Source organism: Quercus robur, chromosome 11, assembly GCF_932294415.1.
Source record: "Quercus robur chromosome 11, dhQueRobu3.1, whole genome shotgun sequence".
In the NCBI taxonomy this organism is placed as follows: domain Eukaryota; kingdom Viridiplantae; phylum Streptophyta; class Magnoliopsida; order Fagales; family Fagaceae; genus Quercus; species Quercus robur.
Genome location: NC_065544.1, coordinates 25,311,489 through 25,326,202, shown reverse-complemented (window position 1 = coordinate 25,326,202; position 14,714 = coordinate 25,311,489). Strand labels below are relative to the sequence as shown.

At 36.4% G+C, this 14,714-nt stretch overlaps 1 protein-coding gene across 1 annotated transcript in view; it reads right to left on the bottom strand.

The window, feature by feature from the left end:
* The window catches only part of LOC126705338 (MADS-box protein JOINTLESS-like), a 61,754-nt gene extending 48,872 nt beyond the window's left edge, over positions 1-12,882 (bottom strand). Inside the window, exon 1 of the mRNA XM_050404281.1 lies at positions 12,563-12,882. Coding sequence (XP_050260238.1) covers positions 12,563-12,744 — 182 coding nt within the window. The 5' untranslated portion in view covers positions 12,745-12,882. The remainder of the gene's footprint in view (positions 1-12,562) is intronic.
* Between the last annotated feature and the right edge of the window lie 1,832 nt (positions 12,883-14,714).

The window sequence follows — 14,714 nt, the reverse complement described above, 5'->3', positions numbered from 1 at the left end:
GTGGTCAAAGAAGAGAATTCGAAGGAAAGAATGGTTATAACTCTCCCAATTATGAAGAGAGAAGTCAAAATTCAAAATCCACGAGATCGTGAATGTGGAGGTTTCTTAAGGCCATACAAAAGAAGGTATGGCAATTCTAATGTTAAATGTTATAATTGTCAAAGGTTTGGGCAATATGCTTCTGAATGTAAAAATGTCGTTGAGATTGTAGAGAAGAAAGCTAACTATATTGAAGAAGAAAAAAAGAGAAGACAAAGAATATAAAGGTACATGGTATCTAGATACTAGCATTAGCAATCATATGTGTAGGTATAAATGATGTTTATGGAGCTTGATGAATTAGTGGCCAAGAATGTTACTTTTGGTGACGCATACAAAGTTCCAGCGAAGGAGAAATGTAAAATTCTTACACTCTTAAAGAATGGAGATCACTAATTTAGTTCTAATGTATATCATTTTCCAAGCATGAAAAATAATATTTTGAGTTTGGGACAATTCCTTGAGAAAGACTGTTATTTGTTGAAACTGTATTTTGCCTACCCTCGATTTGCATGTCAGACTCCAAAAATTCCACACAAAAAAAAGATCTTCTTTTCTTAAGGGGACTGTGGGAACACCTAGGTCATCATGGTTTAACACGTTCAGGCATTAGAGTGTTCAAAGTACCATTTTAGGACAAAATGACCAAAATGCCCCTGGTCAACTAGGAGTTGACCAGAGATCAAAATTGGTCAAAAATCCACCAATATGATATTTTTTATGTTTTTATATGAAACTTGAGAATATCGGAGCCTTTTGTCAACTTTGACCAAATTTGACATAGGGTTGACTTTTGGCGGCAATTGAGTGTTGACTTTTGACATGACCATATGATTGGGATAAAACCAACACTATCGTGGAGAATATTTAATTCCCTTCAAAATGATAGCTCATGGGTTGAAATCGGAATCAAGACGATTGAGATATCATGAAAATAGTGCCAAACGCATTAGCTCGCTTCCTGAGTTGATAACTTTATGGTCTGCCATTGATTTTCACAAAGTCAGTCAATCTGAAAACTAGACATCCACTTCTTTCCAATGCCACTAGAATCAGTTCAATCAAAGTTTTTGAAGGCATTCAAATGAGCATTCGAAGTCAGAAATTGAAGTGGCATGAGAATTGAGGAACCGGCACACACTTTGTGTGCGCTCGGAATTCAAGGGCGTACAATTTGTTCATGCCAAAAGCCGAATGGTCACAAATAAAAATATAAATACCTTGCTCCCAGATTGCCAAAAAAAAAAAATTGGGTCCTTTGGAGCACTTTTCTAGAGCATTTCTCTCTCTCTTTTCACTATAATTCACTCCCAAACACACACACATCAAAATCTTTGATTCTCTATTTTTCTCCCTCTTTGGTCTTTTGGCTTTGGTTTTGAGGTGAGAGGGCGTAGATGTAGCTTTTTAGCTACAATTTACACCCATTTAATTTCTAGCTCTTTATTGATTTATTTAGATTTCCTAGCTTGTTTATAGTTTTATTTAAATTTCCTAGTATGTTTTTATTGCTTTGATGATGTTAGCCTAGTCTTCTTGGCTAAGATATGCCTGAATTCCTTGTTTGTGCTCCTTATGCCATATTTGCATGTTTGGATGCCATGCTTGAGTGCTTATTGCTATCATTAGTTTGTTTATGATTTGATTTTATGTTTTGTGTCATGAGCAGGGTATAGATCTTGATTCTTTAGTCAAGGTTTGCATCCAAAAAACCAAGCTCAATAAAGGATTTGGATTAGAGTCTTAAATACATATTTGTGCTTGTTTGGATTTTTACTGCTTTTATGTGTTTAATTCCTAGATCTTTTGTACTGTGATGACATGTTTGGATGCTCCATTCTTAGATCCATGGTCATTTGTAGATCCTTGCTTGCATGCTTAGATCTAGTTTCTTGCATCTCTAACATGCTTCAGATGCTATTTATTCACTCTTTTTAGTATGTGTTTGCTTGCACCTTTTGTGTTTTCCTTAGCATGTTTGTTTGCACTTTTGTGCTTTTTCTTGCCTATGTTTTGTTGCATCTTTTCCCTTTGTTGCTTGTATAGGTGCAACCGCTTGTGTGAGATCATGTGTTGATGATATTGGCATGCTTATACCTTGTCTTTCTATCTTGATTAGCTTTGCACGTTAGGTTTTCTCATGTTAGCCTTGAGTGTGCGTTATGACATGATTAGCTTTTATCCTTGTATGTGTTGATAACATGTTTTTGCCTCTTTTGTGCTTAATACCTTGCTTGCTTTATGCCCTCTTGTGTGATCTTTATGTGTTGGTTGCACCCTTGCATGCTTGTTTTTCTTGCTTACACATGTGCATTTGCTTGCTTGTCTGTATAACCAAGCATTGCTCCAAGATTTGATTTCGTGTGGGTTCACACTGGTTTTTATACACAAAATCCCGAGACCCACTTTTAGGAGCTTTGCTTGTTGGCACGTGTGTCATCCGTAATTCAATTCAATGGATCTACGGACATGGAATCCAAACCTACATCTGTCCCTTGCGAAGAGAGTACTCTCTTCATTTGTTTGCTTTTTCACATGCTCTATTTGTTTATGTGTTTGTTCACATGTTCTATTTGTTTGTTTGTTTCCATGCTTGTTTGTTGTGTTTGGTTATATGTGATGGATAGAACACATGCACAACTTCCAAGATGCAAGAAAAATGGCATTAATTAGTAGATATAAGGGTTTAGCCCCTCCGTAAGGTCCACTCTATCCTAGCCCTTTCCTTTAGAACCATGTTTATAGCTTTCCTAGACTAGGGTTTCCTTTTTTGTACCTTGCTTGGGCCACACCTTCTTGGTGTGGATATGTCTACATTTCCACTCTATGTGTTGATATATTATGCATGCTATATGTTATAAAGGTAGTTATGCACTTTTGATGATGGATGTTCATAGTTAGGAAGGCAACCCCTCCTTAATCATGGATGCATTTTGACCTTGGAGTGTGGGTATGCATTTAAGGCTTATGCTGTGGATGCATATTCATGCTATATTGGGTGCATGACCTACCACGTGTGTGATTGCCCATATTCATGCCAGCTAGTGACATGTCGTTTCGCCATGTATATGACGTGTACCAAATGTTTGGTACTTGGGTATGCTTCGGTGTGCCTTAGACCGAACATATCAGTACACGTTGTATACATTGACATGAAACCTTGCCAATGTGTAGTGACGCATCTAATGCGAAACTCTGCTAGATTTTTGCCATGAAAATAGGGCAACTTTAAATTTACCATGCTACATTAACACACAACCAAGTCCCTTTTCTCAAAGAATCACTATAAATAACAAAACCCCTTAGAGCTACAAGGAATGGTTAGCACTAGTGCTAGGGCTGTCCACGACCCGCCTGGACCTGATAAACCGCTCGAAACCCGATCATCTTCACTCAAAACTTCCTGATCAAAGCTTGGTTTTGGTCGGACGCGGGTCACCGGCGCAAGGACCCGAGACCATCGATTCAAGTTGCAGGTTGGCTGTTTGAGAAACCAATGAACCCGACCCGCCCGATGAGCTGTTCTTCCCTTGTCAGAAATCACAAACTCGACCAAAAACCGATAAATCCAAACTCTTAAGTCCGATGATATAGGCAGATTTCGGCCAGATCCATTAAGATCTCGGTCCGATCTTTATAGATATAGGGAAATATCGGCCATATCTCGTTACATCTGACTAGATCTGATGAGATCTGGCAATATTTCGACCAAAATCCGACCAAATTTCGCTCCACTCTGGCAAACCCGAAACCGACCGATATGGACCTAAAACCGATACAACCCGAACCGGTAGACCCGAAACTCTATTCGAGTCGATTGTGGGTTAAACTTTTCCCCACCTGATGCATTCGGGTTAAGTCTGGGTTGGGCACAAACCCGACCTGGCCTGACTCGAGGACAACCCTAACTGGTGCAATGACCAACCTTTACTTAAGTTCTTGATAGCTATTTTCACTTGTATCCTCATGTCATGATATTGTTTGATTTGGCCATACAGGTCACACAGGTTTGTTCTTCCTCACAAGACAAACAACCTGGTTGGAAAAGAACTCATGACATTTTAGATAGTAAGCCCAAATATAAGGCGCTCCCCTTTCCTTCCCTAGGCGATGTGGGACTCTAGAATTGCTTCCCTCTTTGGTCCTTTACAATTCACCCCTTTAGGGGTACGTACATCCTTACGTGTAGGGCCCACACTTTACGACTAGATTAGGGCTTTGATACCATTATGTCATGCTCAAACTCTTCATTGAGAAGATATTGTCCTTTATAGGAGTGACACAAAGCCTCTCTCTCAATGTTTTAAAAGGCCTCAATCCAATTTGATTCCAAGGCCCTTCATAAGGCTTAGGACATCCCCTTAACTAGGCAATGTAGGACTCCAAGATTGCTTCTCTCTTTGATCCTTCATAATCCACCCTCCTCACGGGCATGCGGGTCCTCGCATTTAAGGCCCACCCTTTTCAACTGGGTTAGGGCCTTGATGCCATTATGCAATGACATATATCCTCATGTCATAATATTTTCCACTTTTGCCACACAAGCCACACAGTTTTATTCTTCCTCATAAGACATAACCTCATGGAAAAAGACCTCATGACATTTTAGATAGTGAGCCCACATATAAGGCCCTCCTCATTTCTTTCTTAGGAGATGTGGGACTCCAAGATTTCTTCTCCCTTTATTCTTTCACAATCCACCCCATTACAAGCACTCGCGTCCTCACGTGTAGGGCCCACACTTTTTGGTTAGATAAGGGCTTTAATACCAATTTGTAGTGACTCATATCCTAATGTCATGATATTGTTCGCTTTGGCTACACATGCCGCATAGTTTTATTCTCCCTTACATGACACACAGCCTAGTGGGAAAAGGCTTCATGACATTTTAGATAGTGAACCCATATATAAAGGCCTCTCCCTTTCGTTTCTAAGGAAATATAAGACTCCAAGATTGCTTCTCATTCTATAATGACCCATATCCTCATGTAATGATATTGTCCACTTTGGCCACATAGGTTGCACAGTTTTGTTCTTCCTCACATGACACAGTCTTGTAGGAAAGGGTCTCATGACATTTTTTGATAGTGAGCCCATATATAAGACCTGTTAAGGACATATTTTATGTAATTGGCTAATTCTTTGACAAAACGCACTTTACTTGTATTTGGGTAGATCTAGGATGTGATTAATACTTCAAGAAACCTTGTTTCAAGTTCAAGTGTTAAAGCCATGCAAGTCTGTCCAAGAATCAAGTAAGAAAGTGCTGATTTTTAAAGCTCGATAGTTGCCTAACACCTCTCGACCGCTAGGTTATCTGTCGAGCTCTTAAGTTGTTTCTTATCGCAATCTCGACAGCTCCTCGACAGCTGGTGGATCGATCGAGAAAGCTCCTGTCTCCTCGATAGTTCCTTGATAGCTATATCTGTCGAAGTTTAAAGCTCGACACCTCCTCGACACCTCCCGATCGATCGAGGTTACGAGAATTCAAATTTTCAGGTCTGATTTTCGGCCCATGCTGACATGTATGTGTAGGGTTTCTTTTCTCACAACCCTAGACCTATATAAGACTTATTTTAGAGGCCGTCACATGAGAGAATACAAGGAGAACAAATGCAAAAGGTGACCGATGCCTTATTCTCTCTGAAAGAAGCTTTTGTGTCTTTGCACCTTAGTATTTTGTAACCAAGTGCTTCTTGATCTTCATTGTTGATGAAGTGAAGAACTTTGTAGTCAACATCTTCTTCTAGTTGGTGATTAAGTCACATACTGGGATCCGTGCAATTGGTTAGTCATGTACTGAGATTCGTGCATCAAAAGGGTGGCGTTCATATATTGAAGAGTTCAGAGGTTCTGAAGCGGTAGAAGGTTTCTGCTGTAAGTTCATCTACGGGGATTGTAGAGTCTGGGGACAAATGTTTTGTACTAGATTTGAAACTTCTCTTTTCTATAGTGGATTGCTTTTCGGGAAGGTTTCCCCCCAGGTTTTTTACTGTGAAATTAGTTTGTTTCATTGGTTTTCCTGGGTCATCATATCTTGTCTTATTTATTTTTTTCGCTGCATGATTTTGACATGATATTGATGTTTGTTTGTTTTAACGAGTTTTATTCATAATAAATCTAATTAATAACTTAGGTTTAAAACTTGTTAATTCTATCAACCAAGGTCTAAATTTCCCAACAAGAACCTCCCTTTTTCCTTCTCTAGGAGATGTGAGACTTCAAGATTGCTTTTCATTGTGTAATGACCTATATCCTCATGTCATGATATTGTCCACACATGCAGTATAGTTTTGTTCTTCCTCACGAGACACAATCTCATGGCAAAAGACCTTATGACATTTTATATAGTGAGCCCACATATAACCCCCTCCCCTTTTCATTCTTTTCCTTCCTTAGGCGATGTAGGACTCCAAGATTCCTTCTCCTTTTGTTCCTTCACAATCCACCCCATACAAGCGCATGTGAGGATGCATGTGGGGCCCACACTTTCTAGGTGGGGCAGTGCTTTGATACCATTCTGGAACAACTCATATCCTCATGTCACATGATTTTGTTCTTTTTCATGTGACACAATCTCATGGGAAGAAGTCTCAAGACATTTTAAATAGTGAGCCCACGCATAAGGCCCTTCCCTTTTCCTTCCCCAAGCAATGTCGAAGTCCAAGATTACTTCTTCCTTTGGTCATTCACAATCCACCCATTTTATGGGCACACACGTTCTCATGTGTAGGGCACACACTTTCTGAGTGGGTTAGGGCTCTGATATTATTATGTAATGACCTATATCCTCATGTCATGATCTTTGGCCACATAGACCTCATGGTTTTGTTCTTTCTCACATAACACAATCTTGTGAGAAAAGCCTCATGACATTTTAAATAGTGAGCTCACATATAAGGCCCTCCCCCTTTCCTTCCCTAAATGATGTGGGACTCCAAGATTGCTTCCCCCTTTGGTCCTTCACAATAAAAGTAATCATCTTCTTCTCTTTATTGATAATTATAGCAAAAAAATGAGGGCTTATTTTTTGAAACAAAAAATCTAAAGTTTTTGGTGTATTTAAGAAATTTAAGGCATTTGTAGAAAATTAGAGCGACCATGAAATTATGGTCCTAGCATCTTAGAGAGAATGCGAATTCACATCAAAATGAATTTAAAGAATTTTGTGGAACAAATGAGATTTTCCGCCCTCTAACAATTCCTAGGTCACCATAATAGAGTGGTGTAGCAGAAAGAAATAATTGCTTAATTCTTAACATGGCTAAAGGCATATTGAAGAGCAAGAGAATGCCTAATGAATTTTGGACTGAAACTAATGATTGTGTAGTCTATTTGTCCCTTCATTATCCCACAAACAGTGTACAAGGGAAAATCCCACAAGAAGCTTGGAGCAAAAAGAAACCTATAGGCTCCCACCATTGTGTGTTTGGGAGCATAGCATATCCATATGAACTAGGTCAAGAGAGGTCCAAGCTAGATGACAAGAGCAAAAATTATGTACTCTTTGGCTATGATGCAAGGTCTAAAGGCTATAAGCTTGAAAATCTGAGCAATGGAAAATTAATTGTTAGTTGAGATGTGGAATTTGATGAGAAGGCATATGAAATTTGAGCACCCAAGAAGAAGAGAAGTATGATTTATTTCCTTTACTTGAAGAGGAAGAGCAAGTCAATAAAGTTCAAGAAGAGCCCGCTGCTCCACCTTCATTACCAGCATCTCCCATTTATGAAAGTCCATCCCTGTAATATCACTAGAAGGAAGTAACCAAGGAGAATGAGAAATCTCCAAGATCTCTATTGTGAGGGATTTTCACAATTTGCTCCAATAGCAATAGGCTTGGTCTGCGATCGAATGCTATAAAAGATTTGTGCCCCCTCATCCTTCACCAATTGGTCGTTGGATGGATCAGTAAGGCACACGGTCTGACAAGTGGTATCAGAGCTCGGTCATAGGTTCGAGTTGTTGGAGCCGCATTGTGAGGGATTTTCACAATTTGCTCCAATAGCAATAGGCTTGGTCTGCGATCGAATGCTATAAAAGATTTGTGCCCCCTCATCCTTCACCAATTGATCGTTGGATGGATCGGTAAGGCACACGGTCCGACAAGTGGTATCAGAGCCCGGTCATAGGTTCAAGTTGTTGGAGCCGCATTGTGAAGGAGGGATTGTGAGGGATTTTCACAATTTGCTCCAATAGCAATAGGCTTGGTCTACGATCGAATGCTATAAAAGATTTGTGCCCCCTCATCCTTCACCAATTGGTCGTTGGATGGATCGGTAAGGCACACGGTCCGACATATATGATTCAACGGAGAATATAGAAGATCTAAAGTTATTTTGTTTGTTTGTTGATTGTGAACCTACACGAATTAAAGAAGTTGTGCAAAATAAGAAATGGATAAATGCTATGGATGAAGAGATCAAGGTAATAAAGCAAAATGATACATGGGAACTAGCAAAATCCACATGGAAAGAGGGCAATTGGTGTAAAATGAGTGCATAAGATGAAGAATAATGCAAAAAGGAGAGGTGGAGATATACAAAGTAAGATTGGTGGTGAAAGGTTATAGCAAAAAATGTATTGATTATGATGAGGTATTTGCCCCAGATGCTCATTTGAAAACTATACATTTGCTAATTTCTTTAGCCGCTCAAAATAAATGGGGAATTTATCAAATGGATGTAAAATCTTTTTATTTTATTTTAACTTTTTATCTTGAAGAATAAGTTTATATTGAGCAGCCTATATGCTATGTTGTCAAAGGGCAGGAAAACAAAGTTTCGCAGTTTAATAAATCTCTATATAGCTTGAAACAGGCACCTAGAGTTTGGAACTGTAGAATTGACAAATATTCTCTAGAGAAAAAATTCTCTTAATGTGCACACGAGAGAAAGGATTCTCTTAATGTGCACATGAACATGCACTTAATTGTAAGGTGCATAAAAAATGGAGATATCTTGATTAATTGTTTGTATGTAGATGATTTGATTTTTATAGGAAACAATCCAAGTAAGTTTGAGGACTTCAAGAAAGCAATTACTACGAAGTTCGAATAATAGATATTGGGCTTATGGCCTATTATCTAGTCATTGGGTCGAAGCAAATGGAAGATGGGATATTCATTTCCCAAGAATTATATGCTAAAGTGATGTTAGGAACCTAGTGGTTCCTAAAACTCTACCAACTAAGCTATATCCCCCCCAAGCCAAGTGGAGCATGCATGAAGGAGTCAGATGCTTCTTCTATTCTTTTACCTGGCGTAGCTAGGCCATCCTGGACTTGAACCAGAGACCTCGCTTGTGAAGTAAATCATCACACTTACGGTCCAACCAATTGGGAGAGAATCAATAGATTCCTTTTTGGGAGGATGGGTGGGAAGTGTATCAAAATGGATATGAATCGTAGGTGAATTGACTTAAAGGCATAGAGAAATATGAAGAGAGAAAGGAAATGCAATAAGCAAGGATTATAGTGTGCTTTCACTAATTAACCGATGGCTTCATTCTTTTGCTTACTAATTAAGCATGTGCTCTCACCAATTAACCCGTGTTATTATAGTGTTACATGTGCTAATAGCTCTAACTAATTCTAACCTAATCCCAACATGTGTAACTAAATAATTAACTCTATCCTATCTTAGGACCAACTTCTAACATTCCCCTCCCCTTTAAAACACCTTGCCCACAAGGTGTTGTTGAGGTCATCATCTTCATCAAAGGAAATCTTCCAATTGACCAATATCTTAGTGACATCTTGATTACCATATTCATGCACTTCTCTTTGACAAGTGGTCCCATATACATGAAGGTTCTTTCTTTGTAGACTTTCAAATGCTGCTTAAATTTTTAAGCCTTCAATGGTTCTTTGCTCTTCAAGGTCTTATTGGTTCTTTGGACCTTGAAATGTTCTTGGATCCTTAAGACCTCATTTGATTGCTAAACCATTGGAATTGTTGGCTCCTGCATCTTTGATTCTTGAATCACTAACAAGTATTTATAAAACCCAAGCTCTCATCTTATTTGCCACACATGGCTTAATCCCATTGGTTTATTAGTTAAGCATGTGCTCTCACCAATTAACCCATGTAATTATAGTGTTACAGATGCCAAGGGCTCTAACTAACTTTATTCTAATCCAACATATGTAACTAACTAACTAAATCAATCCTAACTTGAGACTAAATACTAATTGAAGGGATGAAACTGTAAGAAGTATTAGGATATTAGAACAAATATGAGATTCCTAAAAAGAGATCCTCAAGAAATTTTAAATATCAAATTACAAACTAGTTAGTACTCAGTGGAATATGGAGTGAAGTTGTCAAAGCATGACGATGGAGAGAAGGTAAATTAAACATTCTTGAAGAGTTTTGTTGGAAGCCTGAGGTACCTAACATGCACAAAACCAAACATTCTCTTTGGCATTGGACGTCTTAGTCGCAACATAGAAATACTGAGTACTGACCATGACTTATTTGAAGACAACCAAGAGAATTCTTCGTTATGTGAAAGGTACACTAGATTTCAAACTATTGTATTCACCCTCTAAAGAGTTCAAACTTGTTGACTACAGTGATAATGATTGGGTTGGAGACACCGATGATAGAAAGAGTAATAGTGGGTTTGTATTCTATATGGGTGATATTGCATTTACATGGACATCCAAGAAGCTACCAATTGTGATTGTATGTTGCTACTAACTCTAGTGTTTGTCATGAAATTTGGCTTAAAAGTTTGTTGAAGGAGTTGCAGATGTTGTAAGCAAAAGCTAAAAGATATTTGTGGACAATAAGTCAACACTAGCTCTTGCAAATAATCTAATCTTTCACAATCGAAGCTACAAAGAAAGGAAGATCCACTTGAGTTTGTGAAGTTGGGTTATTAGGGTGTAGATATCTTCACCAACCCACTAAAGTATTACACCTTCTACAAGATGTGAGCCTAATTTGTGGTGATCAAAAATTAAGTTTAAAAGGAGTTGTTGAAAGTTAAACTTAATTTATGTTATGAAATTCTATATTATTTACGAAATTAGTTAGTTGAAGAGTTAAAGATACATAAAATAACGAGGCAAGTTTATGTAATGAATGTATAGAGAGTTTTTTGGAGCTATGTAATATACACAAGGAAAGTTATGGTTGCACATGGAGTACATATACCTCATGCATGCATCCGTCAACTTTATAAAAAGAAAGTGTGAAAAAGAGTAATACAATTATTTAAGAGCTCTCTCTCTCTCTGTGTGTGTGTGTGTGTGTGTGTGTGTGTGTGTGTGTGTGTGTGTGTGTGTGTGTGTGTGTGTGTGTGTGAATCACTTTCTATGAGTGTTTGAGAGTGCAAGTGAGGAAAGACCCACCAATGTTTTCCTAAAAACCCTAACTAGTTTATGAGAATCCATAACCGATCCTTAAATTTTGATACTAAAGCTTTGCTATTTTTGAGGATCCATAACCGATCCTAAACTTTGGAGTAAGGCTTAGTTATTTTGTTGTTGTCATTGTTCATGTAATGCTTATATATTTCATATAGAGTAAAGTAATTTGTTTCATTTTTCTCAATTAAGACTACTTCACAATTTCAATTTGTATATTGCACACTCTTTGAACTTTCATCATACACTTACAATGTAAACCTAATGTTGTTATTTGCTAGTGGAGGAACACTACAACTAAGTTGATTTAACATGTACATATGTGACATTATTATAGAAGATAGAAAGAGAACTTATTTAACGAGATCAGAGCTCAATTTTGTGCGGGAATCTTTAGCATTAGATTTTATGTATACATAACCAGAAGTGTTCAATTGATATATGTCACTCTAAATAAAAAAAATATAATCCCTAACGTTGCTCCTAAGTTAGAGTCATATAATTCATTGAGATTTGCACGAGAGTTGAAGCAGCTAATTGAAGCTATACAATAAGCAAGTGCAACTCTAAAACTCAGGGAAAATAAAACATTAGATTATAAGCTAATTAATAGGCAATAATTAGCAATATTCAAAGGCAAAATAACCCACCAATAGAACTTCAAAACAAGTAGCAGCTACATATATACGTTAAACCCTTCAGGGTAAGAATTGAAAGCTGTTATTATTTGGTTTACCTAAAAAAAAAAAACTGTTTATTTTTCTTTCGTCTTTTTTTCTTTTTTCTTTTTTTCTTTCTTTTTTTCTTTTTCCTTTCCCTTTTCTTTAGACAGAAACCATAAAATTTTGCAGTACTTTATCTTTTCTTTATTTGATGCTACATAGTATACTATTTTTGAAATCAGTTATTCGGTTTGTTCAGTATTTCTCTTAAAAGGATCTTTATTTTTAGCAGTTGGGTCTCTCACTCTCACACACACACCTTAGAAATCATAAAATCATAGTGAATGCATGAACAAAGCAATCAAGGAATGGACAGTGACATATTTTTCTATAGATAGAAAAAAGTGTTTTTCTCTCTAGTAAAAAAAATGAGAAAATAAAAAGGGTTTTTCTGTAAGTAGAAGGAAGTGTGAGAAAGAGATTGAAACCTTGAGCTGGCGTATTCAAAGAGCCTTCCCGTAGCAGAAAAGACCATGAGACCAATTTCAGCATCGCAGAGAGTAGAGAGCTCAAAAGCTTTCTTAAAAAGTCCTCTCCTCCTCTTTGAGAATGTCACCTGCCTTGCCGTCCTGTTGTCAATCTTCTTAATCTGAATTTTTCTCCTCGTCATTTTCCCAGATAATAGGTTGTCAGACCCTTCACTTCAAAGTTCAAACCAAATTATTAGCCCAACTTTGTATTCCAGAAATAGAAACTATTTGCATACAAAGCTGAGAGAGAGAGAAGAAAAGTGATAGGTAGAGAATAGTACAAAAATAAATTACACAACGAGTAAAATAAATGTTACGGATTTCGGAATGGTAAAGAGAAATAAAATGAAAGCTATGTATTATTTTTGCAAACTATTTGTACGGAAGAGGAATATTGTCTTTGACAGAAGTTTAATCTAAGAATCAGATAAAAAATATAACAAATAAAACTGCACTTCCTCTTTGGATACAGCTGAAAACTGAAAACTGAAACTGAAAACTGAAAAACATTGTAGCGAAATAATTTTTAAATGTGTGAATAGTATCGTGGGACCCATTTTTAATGAAAAAGTTGCTGAAAAGTGAAATTTGTGGGTCTGTGAACAGTACACGATGTGCTGTAATTGGTCCAAAAAAATTTGAAAAGTCAAAGTTTGCGGCTACTGTTCATTGAACAGTGCATGAACAGTAGCCGCAACACCCAAAACGCTCCAAAACGCGTGAAAAAAAAAAAAAAAAAAAAATAGACAAAACGCAAACGCAGGGAACTTTCAGCCGAATCCAAACGCACTCTAAGTATCAGATAAAAAATATAACAAATAAAACTGCACTTCCACTTTTTTTTTTTTTTTTTGCTTTTCCTTTTTTTATGAAAAATAACTGCACTTACTCTACCAATAAATGATGGAAAAATAAAATAAAATCTGAGCAAGGGGTATACCATACATGCCTACACAACCCACCTAATAACATTAGCATCCGGAGATACATACTAGTTTATATTTTATACCCTAAAATTTACTTTATTTATTTTACCGACCTCTTTAACAACTCACATAACATCTCAGTTTTTATTTTTACATACAGCACAATAAAATAATATAAACCAACACAATTAAATAATATAACTACACCATAAAATATTATAAATCTTTTCTCTCTCTAACACACCATAAGATATTTGTGAACAAAATAATACTTTATTTATTTTACCGACCTATTTAACAACTCACATAACATCTCAGTTTTTATTTTTACATACAGCACAATAAAATAATATAAACCAACACAATTAAATAATATAACTACACCATAAAATATTATAAATCTTTTCTCTCTCTAACACACCATAAGATATTTGTCAACAAAATAATATATTCTTTTTTTTTTTACTTCCTAAGCTACAGTTGGTAAAAAAAAGAAAAAGAAAAAAGAAACCCACCCTGGATATAGCCACCTTTTGCCATGTTGGTTGCTAAAATAGCAATTGGGGGAATTTACACCCTCCAATGCTAGTGCTCTAAAAAACAAAACTGTTGTTTCTCAACAACAACAACAACAACAGCAACAACAATAAAAAGTTAACATTGAACTTATTATTATTATGAAAAAATAAAAATAAATAAAAAACTGTTGTGTAGCATGGAACCACACCAGTTTAATTTTAACATTGAATTTATTATTATTATTATGAATTATATATTAAAGATATTTTCTTAATTCTTTTTAATGTTACAACGTAATTTGAAGATGAACAAGACCATAATAAAAGTTAAATTATAATTTTTATCTATTCTTATTTTTGTTTTATATATATATATATATATATTATATAAGTTCCTTTATTTACATTTGAATCTAGTTTTTCTGTCGATCTCTATTCGATTCTACCGTTAAGTCCTCTTTTTCTCCAACAGCAAAATTACGTCATTTTGCGGAAGAATTACATTGAAAAAATATATAATTTAAATGACTAAATTGAAAAGGAAAAATTAAAACTATAAGAACAAAATTGAAAACTAGATAAGGTTAGATGATGCGGTTTTGTATTTATTCTTTTAAAAAATGCGGATCCTTGTGATTAAGCAAGTGATTAAGTAATATTACCTAA